This window comes from Porites lutea, chromosome 1 (genome assembly GCF_958299795.1).
Source record: "Porites lutea chromosome 1, jaPorLute2.1, whole genome shotgun sequence".
Taxonomy (NCBI): domain Eukaryota; kingdom Metazoa; phylum Cnidaria; class Anthozoa; order Scleractinia; family Poritidae; genus Porites; species Porites lutea.
In genome coordinates this window covers 43,044,344-43,063,707 of record NC_133201.1, presented here as the reverse complement: position 1 = coordinate 43,063,707, position 19,364 = coordinate 43,044,344, and the positions used below count along the sequence as shown (strand labels likewise).

The 19,364-nt window shown below is 38.1% G+C and overlaps 1 protein-coding gene across 1 annotated transcript; it reads left to right on the top strand.

Moving 5' to 3' along the window:
* Positions 1–150: 150 nt before the first annotated feature.
* On the top strand, positions 151–17,364 carry LOC140951691 (armadillo repeat-containing protein 2-like). The gene is made up of 17 exons (XM_073401005.1): positions 151–488; positions 3,734–3,860; positions 4,284–5,033; positions 5,918–6,020; positions 6,988–7,163; positions 7,264–7,314; positions 7,940–8,085; positions 8,299–8,398; positions 9,542–9,682; positions 10,665–10,751; positions 12,022–12,118; positions 12,537–12,659; positions 13,157–13,270; positions 13,969–14,101; positions 14,558–14,638; positions 14,914–14,993; positions 15,816–17,364. Exons 1-17 carry the CDS (start codon positions 265–267, stop codon positions 15,980–15,982), a joined length of 2,700 nt encoding a protein of 899 aa, XP_073257106.1. The 5' UTR covers positions 151–264; the 3' UTR covers positions 15,983–17,364.
* The last annotated feature ends 2,000 nt before the right edge of the window (positions 17,365–19,364 follow it).

The following is a 19,364-nucleotide window of genomic DNA, read 5'->3' as shown; positions in this document are numbered from 1 at the left end:
GTTTTATGATTGGTTATGAGGAATCGGAAGGTATTTCGGAAATCTTTACGAAGACTCGCCGAACCGACATCCTGAACTGGTGGGATCGAGGCTATGCTCCGCGCGAGAACGAGTCTCTCTAGTCGCTCATCAAGGCGTTCTTAGGAACGTTGTAACCGAGGACAAGTGGAAAATGTTGGGGTTAGAAGTTGTTCAACGATGTGCTCATTGTTGTTTTTACCACCTAACGATTTAAGAATGTAGCACAAATTCTCTCAGTGAATAATGGACCCACCTCGGTCGCGTAAATCGCGCAAAGGGGACAAGGCTTCCAGCCGTCCTTTTTATGAGACGGACGGTCCGACAAGTGCAAACATCGTCTCGGAGGCCAGATCCTCTCTTCGTTCCCTGGACACAAAAAGGCCTTTTACACCGGTCGAATCAAACAGGACGCTCTTTGGAGGCAGCTCGTCTAAGCCTTATGAAGGAAGACCTCCTTCTGCGTTCAGGTATCGTCATCTTAATATTCTTTGACAGGCATGCAATTATTGTTTACTGTTATTTGCCAAATGTCAGCAGAAACTTTTAAAATTCGATTATTGCCATGTTTATTATCAACACTGCAAAGCGCAAGGACTTTTATCGTATTTTGATAAGACCATCTGATTTCTACAACAGTCCACTTTGGTTATGGACACCTGACACGAACTTAATTATGTTAACCTTGTACCGCACTATTGCTGAGGGGATGTTAAAAGTTATGCACTTTGCCCGCTAGTGCAAAATTATTTTTATCTACCAGCTAATCTTTTGTACAGTTTCTTTTTTCGGATCATTTTAATTCTTTGATATGAAAATTTTCGCACACGCAGAGAGTGTTTTTGTGAATGAGCATGTACATATTGTGGATTGGATGTGTGGAGATGTTCTTATGATCTGGATACTATTTCATTGGGAATAGCATTTACACTATCTTGTTGGGATTTTTAAAATCATTATGGAAGTGCTTAAAACTCATACTGTAGAGCTTCAAAAGTAGCGACCCCATTACTTTTGGAGACGGCAACTTATGGGTGATTACTACTTTCGTATAGTTGTTACTTTTGAGTAGCTAAAATATGTCTTTTTTTTATTAAACAAAATTGACCTCGACCCTTCAGTAAGTATAATGTTGCTTAAATCCTTGGTGAAAACTCTCTGCTTCATAAAATTTATTATTCTTCAACTTTCAGGATCATGTACAGTTTATCTCAACTGAAAACATGTTCCATCTGTGTGAGGCTTGAGAGAAGGGGATTTCTCTGTCAATGCAGGGTGCAAAGAAAGTCAGTTTTATAGCTTGCCATTTGGGCTAGCTGTAGCTAGCATGTACTAGCCCAAAGATCACTTTAACTAGCCTCAAAAGTTTTTTTATGAGCAGGTTTGATTACACAGTTTTTCTGTAATTTGAATTCTCAAAAGACTTCACTTGCCCATCGGGCAAGCTAAGAACAAAATTCACTAGCCCGATAGCAAAATGCTCTAGCCCCAGGCTAATGGACAGTACTTTCTTTGCACGCTGCAATGTTTTCTTCAGCTGCATCTGTTCTTTTCCAAAGAAGACGTTGTACATGCAAACAATTTCTGAATCAATTCAAAGCTGCTAATTTGAATTGGATCTTCACACACCTGCCTCGGGCATGAATAACAGTTGGCAAGTGGCATTAACTTAGATGCCAAACTAACCAAGTAAAAAAAATTATGTATATTTTATTGTCATGCAATGTACATTTTCACCTTTTGAAATTAGTTTGGCTGAAATAATGATCAGAATCTGAATCAATTCAGGCTGCATAAATTAATTTTGGTCGTTCTAAATTCATATTCGTTTCCGCAAGAGTGCTGTACAACATCTGAACTGGCTCATAAATTTGAACATTAACCAAGATAATAGCAAATGGTCCACACATAGTGTATCACACAAAGATGAAAATTTGTCATGATCAGCATTAATAGTTACATAGTATGTCATAGCAATGTTACAACTTCTTAGCTGTTTTACTAGCAGTCATATTTCTTTGGCACTGGGAGGTTATTTTTTCCAAAATCAATCATTTGTTCTTGTTCCTCTAATAGCTGCCTCAATGTTGTAAAGCTTGACCATATTTAGATCTATGTGAGTGTTATCAACTATTAAGGATGAACTTTTAGATCTTAAAATACAGCAAAAACTGAACAACCTCAATGATTGGCAGATATCTCTAAAAAAAGGGCTGTAGAAATGCAGTTTCACCTCATAGTAGTTGCATTCTATTTGAAAACTTGTGTGAAAAGTTCTTGAGGATAGCTTTAGGGGTGGTGTTGTGAAAGTAAAAAATCTTTATTTGGGAAGATGAATAATAAATAGAATTCAGGGCTCTAAATTAATGGTAACTCGTTAACCAACGGTTAGTAGTTTCCAAAGTTTGGTTACTAAAATTGAGCCTTAGTAATCTGACATGGTTAGTAAAAATTTCTGTTATGGAAAAGCTTTTTTAAAACATGTGTTTGTTTTTGCATTTTTATAAGCTTTTGTTTTATCTCAACAATTTATTGTTCTAAAAGATATGCTTACAGCATATAAATCAACCAATATGAAAACTGTGCATTTCACAGAACTCTAGGTAACCAGGCTTTTGTTGGATGGTGAGATCTAGACACAGCTTTAAGATGTCTCTGCCATCTTGCTTGTTTCTGTGTTTGTTTTGTTTTCTTTCGAAAGTGGATCATGTGTGTACCTATTTATTATGTAGATCAAATGCAGAAGTCATTGGATAGTTTTTTCAGAAGAAGGTCGCTGCCCGAAATTTGTGTAGAAGAAATGGAAAATTGAGAAAAACAACAAAGAAGAAGTGTAATTTCAAACACTACAGAGGGTTTCTAGAGGGTGTGTGAAAAAGAATGAAAGATGAGTCTAACAAACAACCTTGTGCAGTGTTTATTACCTGTCCTCATGTAACGTAATTGAAAGGAAAATCTAAATGAGCTTTAAATCGTCTATATTAAGCTTAATTTGAACCAATCCATCCATACATTAGTTTGCCCCATTTATTAGCACTATTTTCAATAGTTAAAATATTGTTAGTTCAAGAACAGATTCTAGGAAAATAAACTCTATCATTTTATTGTCTGGAACAGCAGCTTTTCAATAAGGTTTTAAAGGGGCTGTGTCACAGCAGTCCAGTTCATTTTGTTTAATTTTGCCAATTACTAGCCCTCAATCGCTATGGAACTTAAAGTAAGCAAAGATATTACATGTAAATGACAAAATCAGAGATCCGAGACAAACGAATATGTCTCCTGAGCATTATTTTTGAAGTTGCTAGCAGCTGCCGCCAGGGATCAACCTTGAAAAACTGTTAGGCTGAACAGTTTTCAAAAACCCTAATTTCAATCCGTTGCAGTCTTTTTCAGTTTTGCCCATCTGTGGCATCTGTTGTTTCTGTTATGTTATTTTAACCTTCCTTTATAGTTTTAGGCCGTTATTTTTATGTACCAGTGGTTGTTTCAGTGCCTGTTTTAAATCGTGTTATTTGTAAAAACCAAGGAAAAGAAAAGAAGGCAGAGCATTCATGTGAAATAGCCGGCTGCCAGCTCTTATTGAAAACCCTGAACAACACTACAGAGTAAATGTGACCACCATTCACTTTTGGCAGTATGAATGGGGTGGTCATTTGGTGAGGTTCCACCCTATAATAGCAAAAAGGGAATTAATTTTAATTGTCCTTTGTTGCAGCCTAGGCAGCTACCAGTCTGAGGGGGAATCCTCTCGTCCTCCATCAGGAAGAAGACTGACACCCATAGATAATGCTCCTCAGATAGCTGTTGCTGATTCAGTCATACCTTCCCCGCCTTCTGGTCCAGTAAGTTTAAAACTCTTTTTTTTTTATGATAGTGACATCTCAACACTCAGAACTGTTGCCGATGTGATCATATGATGATTGACCCTTTGACCTTTTTAGTGGCCAATTTTAAGTTAAAATCCACCAAAAAATCCTAAAAAAGTGCTTGAGTCTTATGTAGTTCTATGAAAAAGGTTCAGAGTTGTTCTCTGTGGTGTGGCTATAATAATGTTATATTATTGCAATGTATGTATTAACATAACATAACATAACATAATCTTTATTTAATGTGGGAGAAACACTTAGCTAAAGCTATTTTGCAGGTTTTCCACAAATCAATATTAAGAAAGAAAGAAAAAAAAAATGTACATAGAAATGTAAAAATATATATATATATAAAAATATAAAATATCTAGCATCTAAACATGCTGTTGTTCCTTACAGCCCTCAGGAAAAAACAGGAGACCTTTGAGAACATCTCTATCATGTCCATCTGAGGAGTTAAATGCTGAGAAACTCAATCAGAAACTACGTAATGCTGTCATTGGTCAGCAGGAAAAAGACTCTCAAATGGAACTTTGTCCCTCTCCACCCAAAAGAGGATCTCCTTCAAGAACCTCACCTGTTGGCGATCCTTTTCGTCGCCATTCTACAGATACTTTTCCTGTACCCCCTGCTGTTCCCAGGGATGTTGTTGGAGCAAGGAGAGTCAGGAGTGGGCCAAAGGAACGTAGCCCACCAGTTGTGGATTCCGTCACACGTGTTAAGAGTGGTCCTCTGGAGCGTGGGGATCCTTTTGTAACTTCAAATGATGTGTCAGTGGAGCAGACATCATCAGCCACGGGGAGGGGAAAGAAAGGATCTGAGAGAAGTGGAAGTGGGGACAAACGGAAAAAGTCTAAAGGAACTCAGCTGGAGGATGATAAACCAAAGGATGAACTAGTTATGTATTATGAGGAAAATGTCAAGCCTCTATTATCACAAATGGAACAGAGATTTGCAGAGAGAAATGTTAAGGACCTTTGTCAAGATTGTTTGAAACTTTGGAATGCACTTGAAAAAAGAGGCCTCATTGGAAAGGCCAGTGGAAGTTTCTCTGCACGGAGAAGAGGGGAGATTTTACGGACAGTCTTCAAGTTTTTGGATCTCAGTGATCCAAGGTTGTTGTTAAGACTTGGCAAGTTAATTCTTTCGGTGAGTACTGCATGAGAAAAAAGTGATGTACCTATCACGGAAATCTTTATGAAAAATGAAATTCTCGTACACAATGTATTTAGTGGTTCTGGGACCCTTCCTTTCTGGGAAACTGTAGAAAAACTGCAAAAAACATATAGTACTGTATGAGAGTTACTTAAGGTAAAAAGGCAAAATAATTATTAAATTAATGGTAACTAATATTATTTCAATCATCTATTCATTATTTGTTAATTGAGTATTAAATATTATATTAATTTAGAGAAATCAAGGCATTAGGTCTCCTGGGGATAGCAATCTAAGGATGTGCACTAAGAAAAACAACTATAATTTGTAGTGATACCAAAAGCTCTGGATGTTGAATCAATCCAGGATGCCAATCATTGACATTTTCAACTATATTTTGCTTGTCGCTTACAAGGAAAGGGAATTTCTTGGGGTCACCAACATTGCCACAGCTTTTCCTTCCAAACCTGTGTTTGTTTCCAACAGTCCGTCACTAAACTTAGGGGGTTGACCATATTCTTTAATAAGTGGAATATTCTCTAGAAATCATTTGTTTTGATATTCATTGCGTTGCATTATCTCGAAGTCTGCTTGAAATAATTTATTCCGATGTTTGTACCATTTAGGTGGTCCACAGGTCACAGTACAAGAGATTTGTAACAAAACTTTTGGGTGTTCTTATTCCAGAACATGATCAATCGAGTGCATCCTAAGATTCTAATTTCAATTATTTGACGTTTCAGAACATACCGGTACAACTTGTGTTACCAAATTATCATTTTTTCTGGTACAAAGCGCAGAATAGAATGTAGATGTAAATAACAGTCAGTTTTCATGATATGTCAATCAAAGTTGTTTGTATGTCATGTATATTACAGATGAAAGTCACTGGAAACAACTTAACAAACATATGTATGGTTGTGTACAGAGTAGCAAAAACAGAGAAGAATGATCAGCTGTTTCTTGAAGAGGATATTTTAAGTGAGTAAGGTGGACTCCTCTGATAGACGAACAGTTAATGCAGGTCCCCAATTTTGATCATTGAGTTATAACCTTAGTACAAGTGACACAGGTATCTAAATTATGGAAAATGTGCCATTTATTATCAAAGAAAAATAAAACGTAAGTGTTAAATTTTAAATTTTTGTTGTTGTCTTTTGTACTCAAAGTGCAGGTACAGTCTGAAGATAACGCTTCTTTGATACATTTTGCACATTTTTACTAAGTTCTAAAACATGGCACAAAATGATTTTTATCAATAACAGGGCTCTCAATATGATTTCAAGTTGCCGGATAAATACAACAAGTAGCTAGGCAGGGAATAAAACTTCTAGGGAGTTCTTTTGGTTTTATTTTTATTCCATTTTCCCATGACAGTAGCCAGGGAACCATGTTCATAGTAGCTTGGGGAAATTCTCCGGCCCCCTACACTTACTGACAGCCCTAAATCAAAGTGGTTGACAGTAAAAAAGGTCCAAGTTTATACTATGTTACCTTGCACACAGGTGAAAACTAATACATTTCGTATAAAGAGATTTTCTGATTTTAATCATTGATTAAATGGTTGGGTCAATTTTATTATCTCTGGTTGTCGCTTATGAAATCTCAACCAATTCCCAGCACTTCTACAGCATTGTTAGGGCGCTTTCCATTTGTCAGAACTGGCCGGCCGGACCATAGCCGGACTAGTCAGATTGAAAATGAAATAGGCTTTTTCGAAGAGTTTTTGCTGAAAATGTTCTCCTTCTTAAATATCATTTACGATTTGACTGATCTGGCTCGAGAGTTTTGATTAAAAGTGAAATTATCATTGCGACGAGAATGTACTGGCCGGCCGGTTCTGACAAATGGAATGCGTCCTTAGTTACCACTGATAGTTGACTTAATTTCGGGCTTTTCAATTTGAACTTTTTTGTTGTAATTTCTTCTTTGTGTTGCCCTTCTTTAGAATGTTTGGTAGAGACCATAAAGAGCTGTGAGATAGGCAGCCATCATGATGCACTTGTATACACAGCAGGAGCCATGAAACATCTCTCTAGCAACAATCCCACAACTCAAAAGGAACTGGTTTCTCTTGAGGCAATAGAGGGTTTGGCAGACATTCTTGATGCCATCAGTAAAGATGTAAGAGTGTCTACGTGACTTTACTAACAGCCTAATCATTATTAATGTGAAACTTGTTCTTCAACGCCAACTAACTTATTGTTATAAATAAATGTTTCAGGTGTTGATGACTATGAAGGGAAATTCACAGTTCACTAGTTTGCTTGTTCAGGTGAGACAAAATTTTTATTAATTACTCTCCAACTGTATGTTTACCATAAGTTATTTCTTTTTTGTATTATTATTATTAGTTCTTAAATCAATATTGCTGCTTTTAACTTAAACATCACACTCGTTGCAACGAGAGTTATGTTATAACTGATCTCACTGTCTTGATGTTACAGGTGATCAAAGTGGCATGCTAAAGATAAAACTATAAATTTTTTTGTGTGATTTTTTGTGTGGTTAAATTATTATTTCCTACAGCTGATTCAAAACTTAATGACAGCCTGGAGATTTGATATAAAATGGGGCTGATTTAAAGATCTTCTGAGTTATGTATGCAGTTGACAAAAAAAGGGGAAACAAAATCAAGCTTGGATGCAATAGGATTTGAACTCTGATGACCCTGCAATATAGGTCCAGTGCTCTTACTGAGCTATCAGGCCAACTGGAAGGTGCTCACTTTGTGAGTTTTATGTGCAGTATACCTGTAGAGTAGAAAATATGAAGTGAGGTGATTAGATGGCTGAGGGTGGCTTACCATACTAGCCAGTGATTTTGGCTGGCCACTTTTTGGGCTAATATGAATGTGCAGTTATTGTGGTGTAAACGTCAAGTTATTTCTTCCCCTGCAGGTAACTGGGGCTCTAAGGAATCTTGCTGATGTGACAGGTGCTGTGGAGACGTTCATCAACACTGGTGTTGTAAGAAACTTGTCCATTGTCCTTGGACCGTACTCATCCGATAGTGACGTGGTGTGGAATGTGTGCAGAGCTTTAAGGTACAAAATATATGATGTGTCTTTGTGTGGTTTTAGGCAATACCTGCTTCACCCCTTCAAAGGTGAAATTCTTGGGAGTGGGATCTCCCTGCATGTTTCTGTTGGGAATTTATACTTCTGAAAGTCAGAACCTTAGTCACAGAATCTTATCGTTTTTGCTGTAGTGAGTGAACTACATTGTTGCATGACTTGTTCTTTTAATTTTTATTTCAGTAAGTTAACGCTGTACACTGAATGCTGCATTGAACTGTCAGAGTCCTGCACTTGGCTTCAAGCTCTGCGGAAGATCTTAGCAGATTACGAAAAGAAGCAAGTAAGTTTGAAGCGTTGGCATTGGTTTGCAAGCTGTTTGACCATTCCATCGTATTATTTTGGTTACTGCATAATTAATCACTGTTGTCTGATCTTACTGCTTTTGATGAAATGCTTTTGTCACTGAGAGCATTATTTGGAATTCTACAGGCCTGAGTTGTTCTAAAGGTGGATAAGTAAATGCGATACACTGGATAATGCAATAATGGTTTCCTTAATACTTATCCAATTGGATAGTGATTTGTCCGCTGGATAGGGCTAACCAAGGTTTGAACGACTCAGGGCTTCTGACATTTCGCGCGGTCGCGGACCCGCGAAATTCAGGTATTTTGGCGAAATCCCGCGAAATTCCCCAAAAAACGCGAAATACCGCAAAATCCGCCAGAAATATTTCCAAATACATGCGGGCAAAACATATTTAATACTTATCTTGGCTATTAGACCTGTTTTATTCACCCCAAACGTCCAAATTTATCCGGAAACTTCGTCACTGCAACGAGTAAACAACATCCCAAAACTACCAGGTGTTCTTAGATTAATGTTGCGAAAAACTGGGCACTAACCATAATGTTAATAGCTTTAGCATTCGCTCATTTCTTGAGCGAACTGTTGTTGAAAGAGCAAATGATTATTAATCCCTGTTAAAAAAAACGTTAAGAATGCTGGTCATATCAACGCAAAATTGATCGATTTTAGCGAAATTTGCCAAAAAAAAACCAAGCGAAATTGGCTGCTTTTTACTGATTGTTTCTTGGCGAAGTTTCCCCCCGAAATTTCCCTTGAAATCGGCCGATTTTTCTAAGAATTTGCCCCTGAAAATCCTTCGAAATTTGATTTTTTTTCCCCTAAAATCCCGCGAAATCGGCCAATTTCTCTGCGAATTTGCCCGTGAAAATCCTTCGAAATTTGATTTTTTTCTGCTAAAATCCCGCGAAATTGGCCGATTTTTCTGCGAATTTTGACTTTTCTCCCGCGAAAATCCTGCGAAATCGGCCAATTTTTCCGCGAATTTGCCCGTGAAAATCCCGCGAAATTTTACTTTTTTTTCCGCGAAATATCAGAAGCCCTGACGACTGGGGCCAGATGTATAGCTAATCTGATGCAGTGCTCCATAATATTTGTTTCTTTTATTATTATTTTGCAGGAGTTAGTCGTCCGAGTCTGTTTTATTTTGGGGAACTTGGCATCCAAGAGTGAGGATGTTAGAGATGCAATTTTCTTTGATGATTCCTTCTTAGAAGTGATACTATCTGTGATGCAGACATACTTCAACTTTGAAATGGAGGTTAGGCATCTTAATTCATTCGACATACATATTTGTTTTAAAAATTATGTTATTGTCCTCTCCTGTAAGGAGCTTTTTGGGGTAATCAATGCAACCATTACAAACAAGTATTTATAATGAAACATACATGTAACAAGTTTATTCCAAGGTTCTATTAAACTGGCATGTATGAAGGAGGTAGATAAGCTGGTTATTGTGCAGTTCAGCAAGTGAACTGGAGTCTTTTGAGAAATGACGACTACATTTTTTGAGGGAGGAACTGAAGAAGTTGGGAAGTCTTGTGCCCTGATTCTGACTCTCTTATATTTAATGTTAAGTAGATTTGTCCGTGTTACAGCCAGCTAAACATCCTTGACTTATGTGACAGGTCATATTTCCTTTGTCTTCTATGGCTTGGAGACAAAGGAAATTGAGAATCAACCTATTAAGGTAGTAAATTAACCTGAAATAATCAAATTTGACCTGTAACATGTATTATTGTAAAGTCAGCATGTAAGTTAGATTAAGTGTTGTAATTAGTTATTATAATAGAGCAGTTTTCATTTGAGTGTCGAAAAGTAATTGGTTTTGCACTTTCTACACAATGCGATTGGCTTAAAAGATTCGCGCCACCTTTTCATCCAATCAGAAGTAAAACCAAAGCCAATTGTGACGCGCTCGCACGATTTTCCCGCGCTTTGCGTCAGCCACGTGTAATTACTTCGAGTTTTGATTGGTTCAATGTATTGTCTGTGTCCTATGTGATTGCCCAGAGTAATTACTTTGGTTTTGGTTTTACGACACTCAAACGAAAACCACTCTAAATAATGTAATATAATCATTGTTCCTGAAAAGCCCGTTTGTATGTATGTATGCATGTATGTATGTTCACTGAATTCCCAGAGACAACTACATTGGGAAGTGTTTTTGGTCAATATTGGCTCGATGTATTTATTTATTTTTTAATTAATTAATTAATTAATTTGTTTTTAAACTACCAAAGGAGTTAAAAAATGGACCATCATCTGAGCAAAAACAACTAAATGGAGAAAACAAAGGTCCCAGCAGAAATGAGGATGTTCTCATCAAGGTGGCTATTACTTAGTATTTTCTTTCCTCTCATTTTCTTTCAATTAACATAAATTCATCTAAATTTTGTTCTACCTTTTCTTTCTGCAATATGTTTTTTGTTCAAAACGAAGGAATTGAATGAGAACAATCTTTGTAAACTACGTTTGGTATAACTGTGAAAGTTTGAACCCAGAAAAGAAAGCTGGTTTACTAACTTAGAACAAACCCCACTGAATCGTAGTCAACAGTTACTGGCATTGCAGGGCTGTCAAAAAGTTTTTAAAGAGCAGGCTGAAAATGAATAGTAGGCGGTTTTGGAACTCAAACCAAAGGCACAAGTTCTTGAGGGCCGAGGCATCTAGGGACATTCTGAAGATTAGAGTCTCGGAAATGGCGTTTCCAGAGGTTTTCAAGAGGTATTTTTAACTGCGAACACCATCGTGTTTCGTCAGAATACACAAAAGACTGGGAACAATGCCATCGAAATGTCCAAGGCATACCAAGACATCGCATGCTTCGAACGTTTTACAGATCTAAGCCTGTTAGAATATACGTTCAATGTCATTCAAAACTGGGAAATGGATGCTGTACAATTTTTTTTCAATGGTGCTTATTTTTTGTTAGCATTATGGTAGATAAGGAGATGAAAGTAGCTGGCTAAAGAGCGCTAACTAGCCGGCAGTTTTGGCCGGCCACTGGCCCTTATTCAGGGTTGTCATTAAGAGCCGGGGGCCGGGGATTTTCCCCGGCTACTAAGAGAGTGGCCCCCGGCTACTTTTATTGGAAAATAGAAGAAAAATAGAACCAAAAGAGATCCCTAGCCGTTTGATTCCCCACCTACTTGTTGTATTTACCCGGCAACTTGAAATCTTAGTGACAACCCTGCTTATTGACAGCCCTTTACTGTACAAACAACTTATTGATTGAATCAAAATTAAGTGTGAGAGAATGACTGGACAACTGACAATTTGACTAAGAATAAACAACTGGTTACCATGACAATAGGTGGATCGAAGTGCACTAATGACATTATGAGGCTTCATAGCCTATAACATCATGGCTTACCTGACAGGCGCCTAGTAACTTTGCGACTTAATCGACCATTAGGTCAATAATCAATAACCAGAGTTCAATACCATCAACTGACGTGATACAACTCATTTTGACTACCTCACAGGTTGTTGAAATGTCATTCACTGTCAACAACAGTCCCACGTTCAGGACTACGTTCACCCAGACGATCATACTCAACCTACTTATGATATGTTTGGTATATGTGTTACTTTCAGGCTGTCAGAGTTATTGCAAACTTGTCCATCAGTCCAGAGGCAGGAGCTGGTTTGGCTGCCAGTGAACACTTAGTTGATCTTCTAATTCATATACTTGGTACGTAGAATGGCATTAAACATTAACTTTGATTATTAAACTGGTCAACTGTTCATGATGTAGTTGTGTAACTGTTAATCATAGTTTTGAAAGTTAATTCAATTTTGTCACTGGGTGGGTGAACAATGTTTCCCCATTTGGCTTTCTGAATAAAGTGTTAGGAGAAGATAGTGTGTTAAGAAGGGGCTGGTAGAGTAATAAGGAATTTACTTTGAGAGAGAATGAGAGAAAGTGAAAGGTTCTCCAGGTATAAGCCAACATAAACACTTTTTGGATAACTCAGAGTCACTTCCTTCAGCCTCGATGACAACAATCCCCGAATACTGAAGTTCATGAGATTTTTATGAAGCATGTTTTCACAGGGATGTGATCTTGACAATAACCTGTTTGGTGTATCATTTTTTATTGAATATTTCAGAGGTGAAGGAAGCATCCCACAGTGAGGAGCTTGTTCTTAATACAGTATCAACTCTCAACAACCTGTCATTTTACAATGATGCTGAAAGTATTGTGCAACAGAGACAAGTACAGATTACTGAAAGTAAGCCTACTATTTCTATCTTTGTTTTAAAGAATAATTGTCTCTATTCTTGATTGTTTACTGAGTGGTTAGCCTGAGGAAATGGCCAACATTAATTTTTGCAACAGCACCACTGGCTTTCCCTGTAATATAACGTCTGAGGAGCAAGCGCAGAAATTCCATACTGATGACTTGTCCCTGCCCTGATGCCGATTGGTTGAAGCAATTTTTTCAACTAATCAGAAGCACTACCTAGATCATGGTAGTGACGTGCCATCAGTAAGGAATTTCTGCGCTTCTTTCGTTTCTCACTCGTCATCTTATAGAGAAACCAGTGGTGGTGTTTTGAAATGTCAGATGTTTTGTCAGGCTGCTGGGTGGTGTGCCATATTCTTTTTTAGAAAAAGTTTGCAATATAGCATAACAACCTGTTAGCAATTTTTTTCCATCTCTTCGGTGGGGAATGTGAGACCAGTTTTGTTCAGAAATGTTTTATTTCCTTTTCTATCTTGTTTTAGTGCTTATTTCTTTGCTGATGCCAGAGAATATGGATGCCATGGTGGAAGCCAGTCGAGTATTTGGTAATTTCTCACGATCCAAGGAAGTCAGAACTTTGCTTGCTGAACATAAAGGTAGAATATTAATGGTCTAGACCCTATAATTTAACTCAAAATATTATTTATAAATACATAATTATATAAAGCATTGTTTCATAAAATTATAAAGTGATGCATAACATATATGTTTGTGGGGCAAGGGTGGTACAGTTGGTTAGTGTGCAGCCTATGGTACGCAAGGTCCCGAGTTTAATCCCCGATGACAGCACATCCTTATTTCAACTTCTTTCCTTTCTGAGAATTTTTAAAAACTATCTTTAAATGCCCTTAAAAAGGAGCATTGATGGAGAGAAGGGGTAAAATGAGTGCACCATTGACCTCATGTCTATCAGTTGAATTACTGTCACAAGTTATTGATATAAAATATGGTCGCTTTACCTTTTTCCCCATTAAGAGAAACATTGCAAATATTGTTACCCTATTGTAAGCAGGAAACCCAAAAACACGTCTTTATTGGGCAGAATATACACTATGCAGATCAATTAAGGTTACTGGGAAACTGCCCACCTACCCCTCCCCTGAGCCAACATTAACACCTCTCACTTAGAGAAAATCTTAGCTTAGGGGAGAGGTAGGTGAACAGTTTCCCAGAAACCTAAAGTGATCACACTAGACATACCCCACATAACGGTAGGTATTTGAGGGCGTACCCAAAAGATCAAGACGTTTTACAATGTGGGTTGATTTGTGCATGTTTTTTGCTGTTGGTGTAGTTGATGAGATCATGATAGCTTTGCTGGATGCTGGTGAAAGAGAAACTGTGTTTACTGCATGTGGTGTACTCATCAACCTCATGATCGATGAAGAAATAAAACCCAAGTTAAAACAAGAAGATGGAATAAAAAAGTAAGTATGATTATGTATCCAAACTACTTCAGGAGCATCACTTTAGTCAGTGCTGTCAGGGCTGTCACTACGATTTCAAGTTGCTAGGTAAATACAGGGAAATAAGCAGTTAGGGATTTCTTTTAGTTCTATGTTTCTTCTATTTTCCTATGGAAGTAGTCGAGGTAGCCTGCGTAGCAGGCGCTTGGAAGTAGTGGGCACAAGAAAAAACGGGCGTGCGAGAAGGAGACACGTGTGTCTCCCTCGCGCGCGCCCGTTCTCTCTTTCGCCCACTACTTTCATGCACCTGCTACGCAGGCTATAGTCAAGGGTTATATTCATGGAAGCCGAGGAAATCCCTGGCCCCTGGCCCCTGGCCCATAATGACAGCCCTGACTTCTGTACTATCATTAGCAGTGTATCAGCACCACAACTAAGTGATTTGAAATTCATAAAGTAATCTTTTTGTCCTTTCAGATTGGTGGATGTGTTGCGTGATTTTGGCAAGCATGATTGGCAGCTGTCAAGCATGGTTTGTCAGATCCTGTGGAACTATAGGTGAGGTCATTTAAGGCCGACCATGTGTGAAACATTCATCGCTGTAGAGATGAAATTGTTAGAAAATGTCAAAATTTCAGCCATCGCTCTGGTTATTACACATTGTAGATGATTATGTAACATTCAACTTGCATTACAGCCACTTGGGGTGTTTCATCAATGTGAGCATCTGCTCTGAATCAAATACGATATACCAAAAATTGGCTTTCACTGTTGAATTTGATGTACTAATCATTGTCACTGCTTCTTAATGAGGTTTTTCTTATTTCGTCTAGTGACAAGATAACCAGTTCTTCAGAAACGTTCGGTGAACAAGAGGCAGTAGAGCTGATGGATATTCTTACACAGTATCTTGGTATGTCAGGTGACGTTGATATAATACTTACCATTAAGCCCTTGAAACTCAACACCGTTTGTCCTCTCAACAGCCTTCAGGCTTTGGTTGTTACCAAAAGCTAAAAAGCAAAAGTCATACCCCTTGACATTCGTATACACTTTATTTGGTAAGATGTTTGCTGACACCAAGTTTTAGTTGTTTCCTTTTTTTTGCAAAGAAATTTGCTAGACAAATTTGCAGGAGGGTGCCCCCGAGACCCACCAAGAGAACAAGCTTTCCCCGGAATCGCTTTTCAATGCTCTCTGATTATATTCCTGGCTGAAACTGTGCCTTCATCATACAAGCTAGTAGGGACCTATAAGATCCGACACAGCAACGCTTTTTTTGTTCATTTCTTTGTCGTCACAGCACGACTACAACGTGAAAATGGTTAATTTCACATTTTAGAGAGGACGTAAACAAGCCACGACGAAATTATCTTTCTCTTTCTGAATTTGTATATGATTCTTAGGCATTCACCTGCAGAAGAAACGGCCTAAATTTGTCAAAGTGAGTTGGAATGATCCCGATAAAGAACGCACATTCAGTTTTTTATGAGACGTTTTCTCTGCCGTCGCCTTCCTCGGATTTTAAGGTCTCTAATATTTCATCAGCACCTGTCCCTTAGATTGTTTGAGAAAATAGGATTGAATGATTTTAGTAGCTAGTTATAGAGGAGGATCGTGCTTCTTCGCTATCGATTGTGCAAATCACAGTTAATACTAGGAGCGGACTCATCATGAAAACCTTTAATGGTCGTCCTAGGATTCTGCATTGTTTTGAATATTGTTTTTATTTCAGATGAGGACATCGTTCATGATTCCAGTGAATTAGAAGCTGCAGAATCAACTATTCCGGATATGCTACGAGACATGTGGGAGAGCCAGTTTGTGCCTGTCGGTCAACATCTGCTGCAGCGCGTAAAGTCTCATCACACAGACCTTGTGCCTTTAGATGCACCCAGCTAGCATACGTGTAAACAAATCTTAAGGGAAAATCCTCAGAAAGGATACCTTGTTCTACACACACGTTATCTTGGAGAAAAAAGTCCGTTCAACAGACCCGCTATCACAACTGAGAGTCTGTTTTAGTGAGGCTTTCTAAGCTAAAAGCTGGGTAGCTGGGTGGAGATGGTCCTTTGTTTCTGAAATCAAAATCCACGTCCCGTACAGATCTCTTCTGTTGACAGAGGGTCGAGAGGGATGAGACGAAAGCAAGTGTCAAAAAAGAAGATTAATAGACTACTTAAGGCTATTGCTTCCATCTTTCATGTTCTACTATCATCTGCAGTCACTTCACTAATAAGCAGATTTTCTGTCCAAGAGCAGAAATTGTCCTTAAGGCATTTTTAGAGTAGACAACCTTTTGACGTCGTTGTAGGAAATTCAAAAAATGAACGCCACTATATATTATATCAAACCAAAAGCTAAAAGAAGTACGCTAAAAAACTACAGTCATCCTCGTTTATGATTCAAGCCTGTTGTAATGGTTGCTTCCCCCAGCTGACCAAAGGTTAGCCGCTTATACGCACACCAAAGCAACTGTCACTGTATTTCCGCATAACTCAGTCGTCCATTTTTCAGATGTAGAGTTTGTTTGGTATCTCGAGTCCTGATAACACTTGAAAATAACAGTAACGGGTTGGAAGCATAAGTGTCCTTTGTCAAATCTCGAGCTGCACCTTGCTGTCTCGGTGTGCTTATCTTCGGTTTGACTTTGTCAAGTAGTCTTTTTTTGTACACGCTATTGTTTTCATTTGCGTGGTGTATGGTTTTGGTTTATTATAAGTGTGGAGATTTATCCCATGCAAGTAACGTGGGATCCATTAAGGGGATATTATAGGTATCCTTTTCACCGGGGAACTTCTCGTGGACACCCCGATAACTTTTGAGGGATGAAATCAGATTAAGAATACTGTAAATTGTGGTATAGGCTTAAACTCACGAGCCAGTTGAATATACTGCATATTAACATCAAGTTTTCGTGCAAATATCGCACCCATGATAATGCTTTGGGGTTCAAAAAGTTACTGGGATCATTGAAAAACGCACTTCTGCTCAGAACATCCCTTTTAGAGAATGTAAAAATTTGACAAACGATGGTTATACTCCTTTCCAGTGCAAATACACTGGTTACGATACAGAGATGTATCTTAACTTTTAACTTGCAGTTGGTTTTCCTATACGAGCTTGTAAATAAAAACATTGTCCTTGAAAGTGCTGCGAAAGGTCCTTGGTTACGCACTGTGTAATGTTTTATCTATTACTAACTATAAATTCATTTTTATTTATTATCTTTGAAAGAGTGTCAAAATAGAAAGAAGAAATTTTAATAAAATAAAAAAACTCTGCCGATGTGTTACTTATGTTTTTGTTTAATTTCCACTAATCCTTAAAGAGTATCCTGAGGTAGATCGTAACAGCAATAGTTGCAAGACGTACATAGTCGCATATGTTTAAGGGATACCAAACCTATCGTGCCTTAGGGATCGCTGTTGTCTTTCTCGCACGTTTTTCGTTTGAATTTCTTGTGCCCTCCTGTTCACAGGGTTGCCTTCATTAGAAGCGTTATCTTACCCAATTGGTTCTGGAACGAAGGCGCCATGGGCCGTCGAGAGTGGGGTGTGCCGTTGGGTCTTAACGAGCACCTTTTGGATTTGAGGATCTGGCCAAAGGCTTAACATGTAATACAACGAACGGTACTTGGGTGAAACAGGTTGTACTACAAAATCTTTTGGTGCAACAATTGACGACAAACTCAGTCTGTTCCAGGCGTTCAGATAGAGAGCGCGGTGTTCAGATGGTGGGGAGCGAACTAAATCGTTCGCGAAAAACTCAGTTGGAATTGCCACATCGACAAACTGACCAACAAGAGAACCTTGCATGTTGTTTTACCAAGATTTAATACAACCTAACGTCGACTACTGTATTGCAGTTTGGGAACACTTCGGGGTAACTCCTCAAGACAAGCTGCAAAAGTCGCACTGGGGCAAGACCAACAAAAGGCATACATAATTTTTTTTTTTTTTTTTAATTTTTTTATTTCCACAACAAGTATTGACATACATTGTAGTAGTACATATAGTAATATTAAAATCACAAAAAAGTCATACAAGATATTTGATTTCAAGTCAAGGGATTCTACATTTTACAAAGCAATCGAAAAACGTGGACATGTTTCGAGTATGCAACTAATTTGTATGACTAAAAAAAAAAACAAATATTGTCACAAAAACAGAAAGGTACGAGACTAAAATAAACAAATAAATAAATCAAGCAAAAAGTATATACATATAGTAAAATAAAATCACACAAAAGGTCATACAACAAATTTGGTTTCAAGTTAAGGGATTCTACGTTTTACGCTTCTTATATATTGTTAATGCAACAGATTTTGTGAGAGGTTATTTTTAAAGCGAGACCATTTCCGTACAAAGACGTTTGAGTCGTTATTGTGGAATGCAATATGCTTTTCAATTTCTATCGAGTTCATAAGTACCTGTATATACACCTGCAGCTTAGGAAGCTTGTTCCCAAGTCTGCAGGTGTATATGTAATGTCTAGCTATAAGGAGTAGGTGATGAAAGAAAAGGTCTTTTACGTCGTCAATGAGACCGAAACAGAGAGACAAGGAGGGAGAGACGTTTTCTAAATCTTTGAAATTTTGAGACATCCATGACGAACCTTCCCTCTGGATCGGAAAAGGATTTTAAAATTTGAAAGTTGAAATTATTATTAAAAAGCACACATACTCCCGCGCTGGCGCTAGAGAAGCTGCTGAATATGGCGGAATACCCCCACTCCGCGGACCATATGTGCTCTTTGTCTTTTGTACAATGAACTTCTTGTAAAAAATAAACGGCATATTTCTTCATCTTAAGCCAACGGAAGGTCTCACGCCTTTTCATGATGTTCGACAAACCTCTCACGTTTAATGAGCAAATTACTAATTCGGCGTTGTATGGGATAGTTTGTGGATGCTTATAAACAAAGCAATTGAAAAACGTCGATATGTTTCGAGTATGCAACTAATTTGTATGACTAAACAAGGAAAATAAATATTGCCACCAAAAACAGAAGGGTACGAGGCTAAAAGAAACAAATAAATCAAGCAAAACATTAAAAGTCCGTTGGTTGGGTCCATAAGGAGTCTCATAATTTTAAATGGTAATTTCCTTTGTTTGTCTTGTCCCAGTGCGACGTTTGCGTCCCAGTATGGCGGTTTTGTACCACAAAAATGGCAAGCTGCCAAGGGCCTAGCCTGAATTTCATCTCAGTTGCTGAGAGGAGAAAACGACTCGAAGCAATCGGATGAAATTCAGGCTAGAAAGGGCCTATAGACCTTGTCACG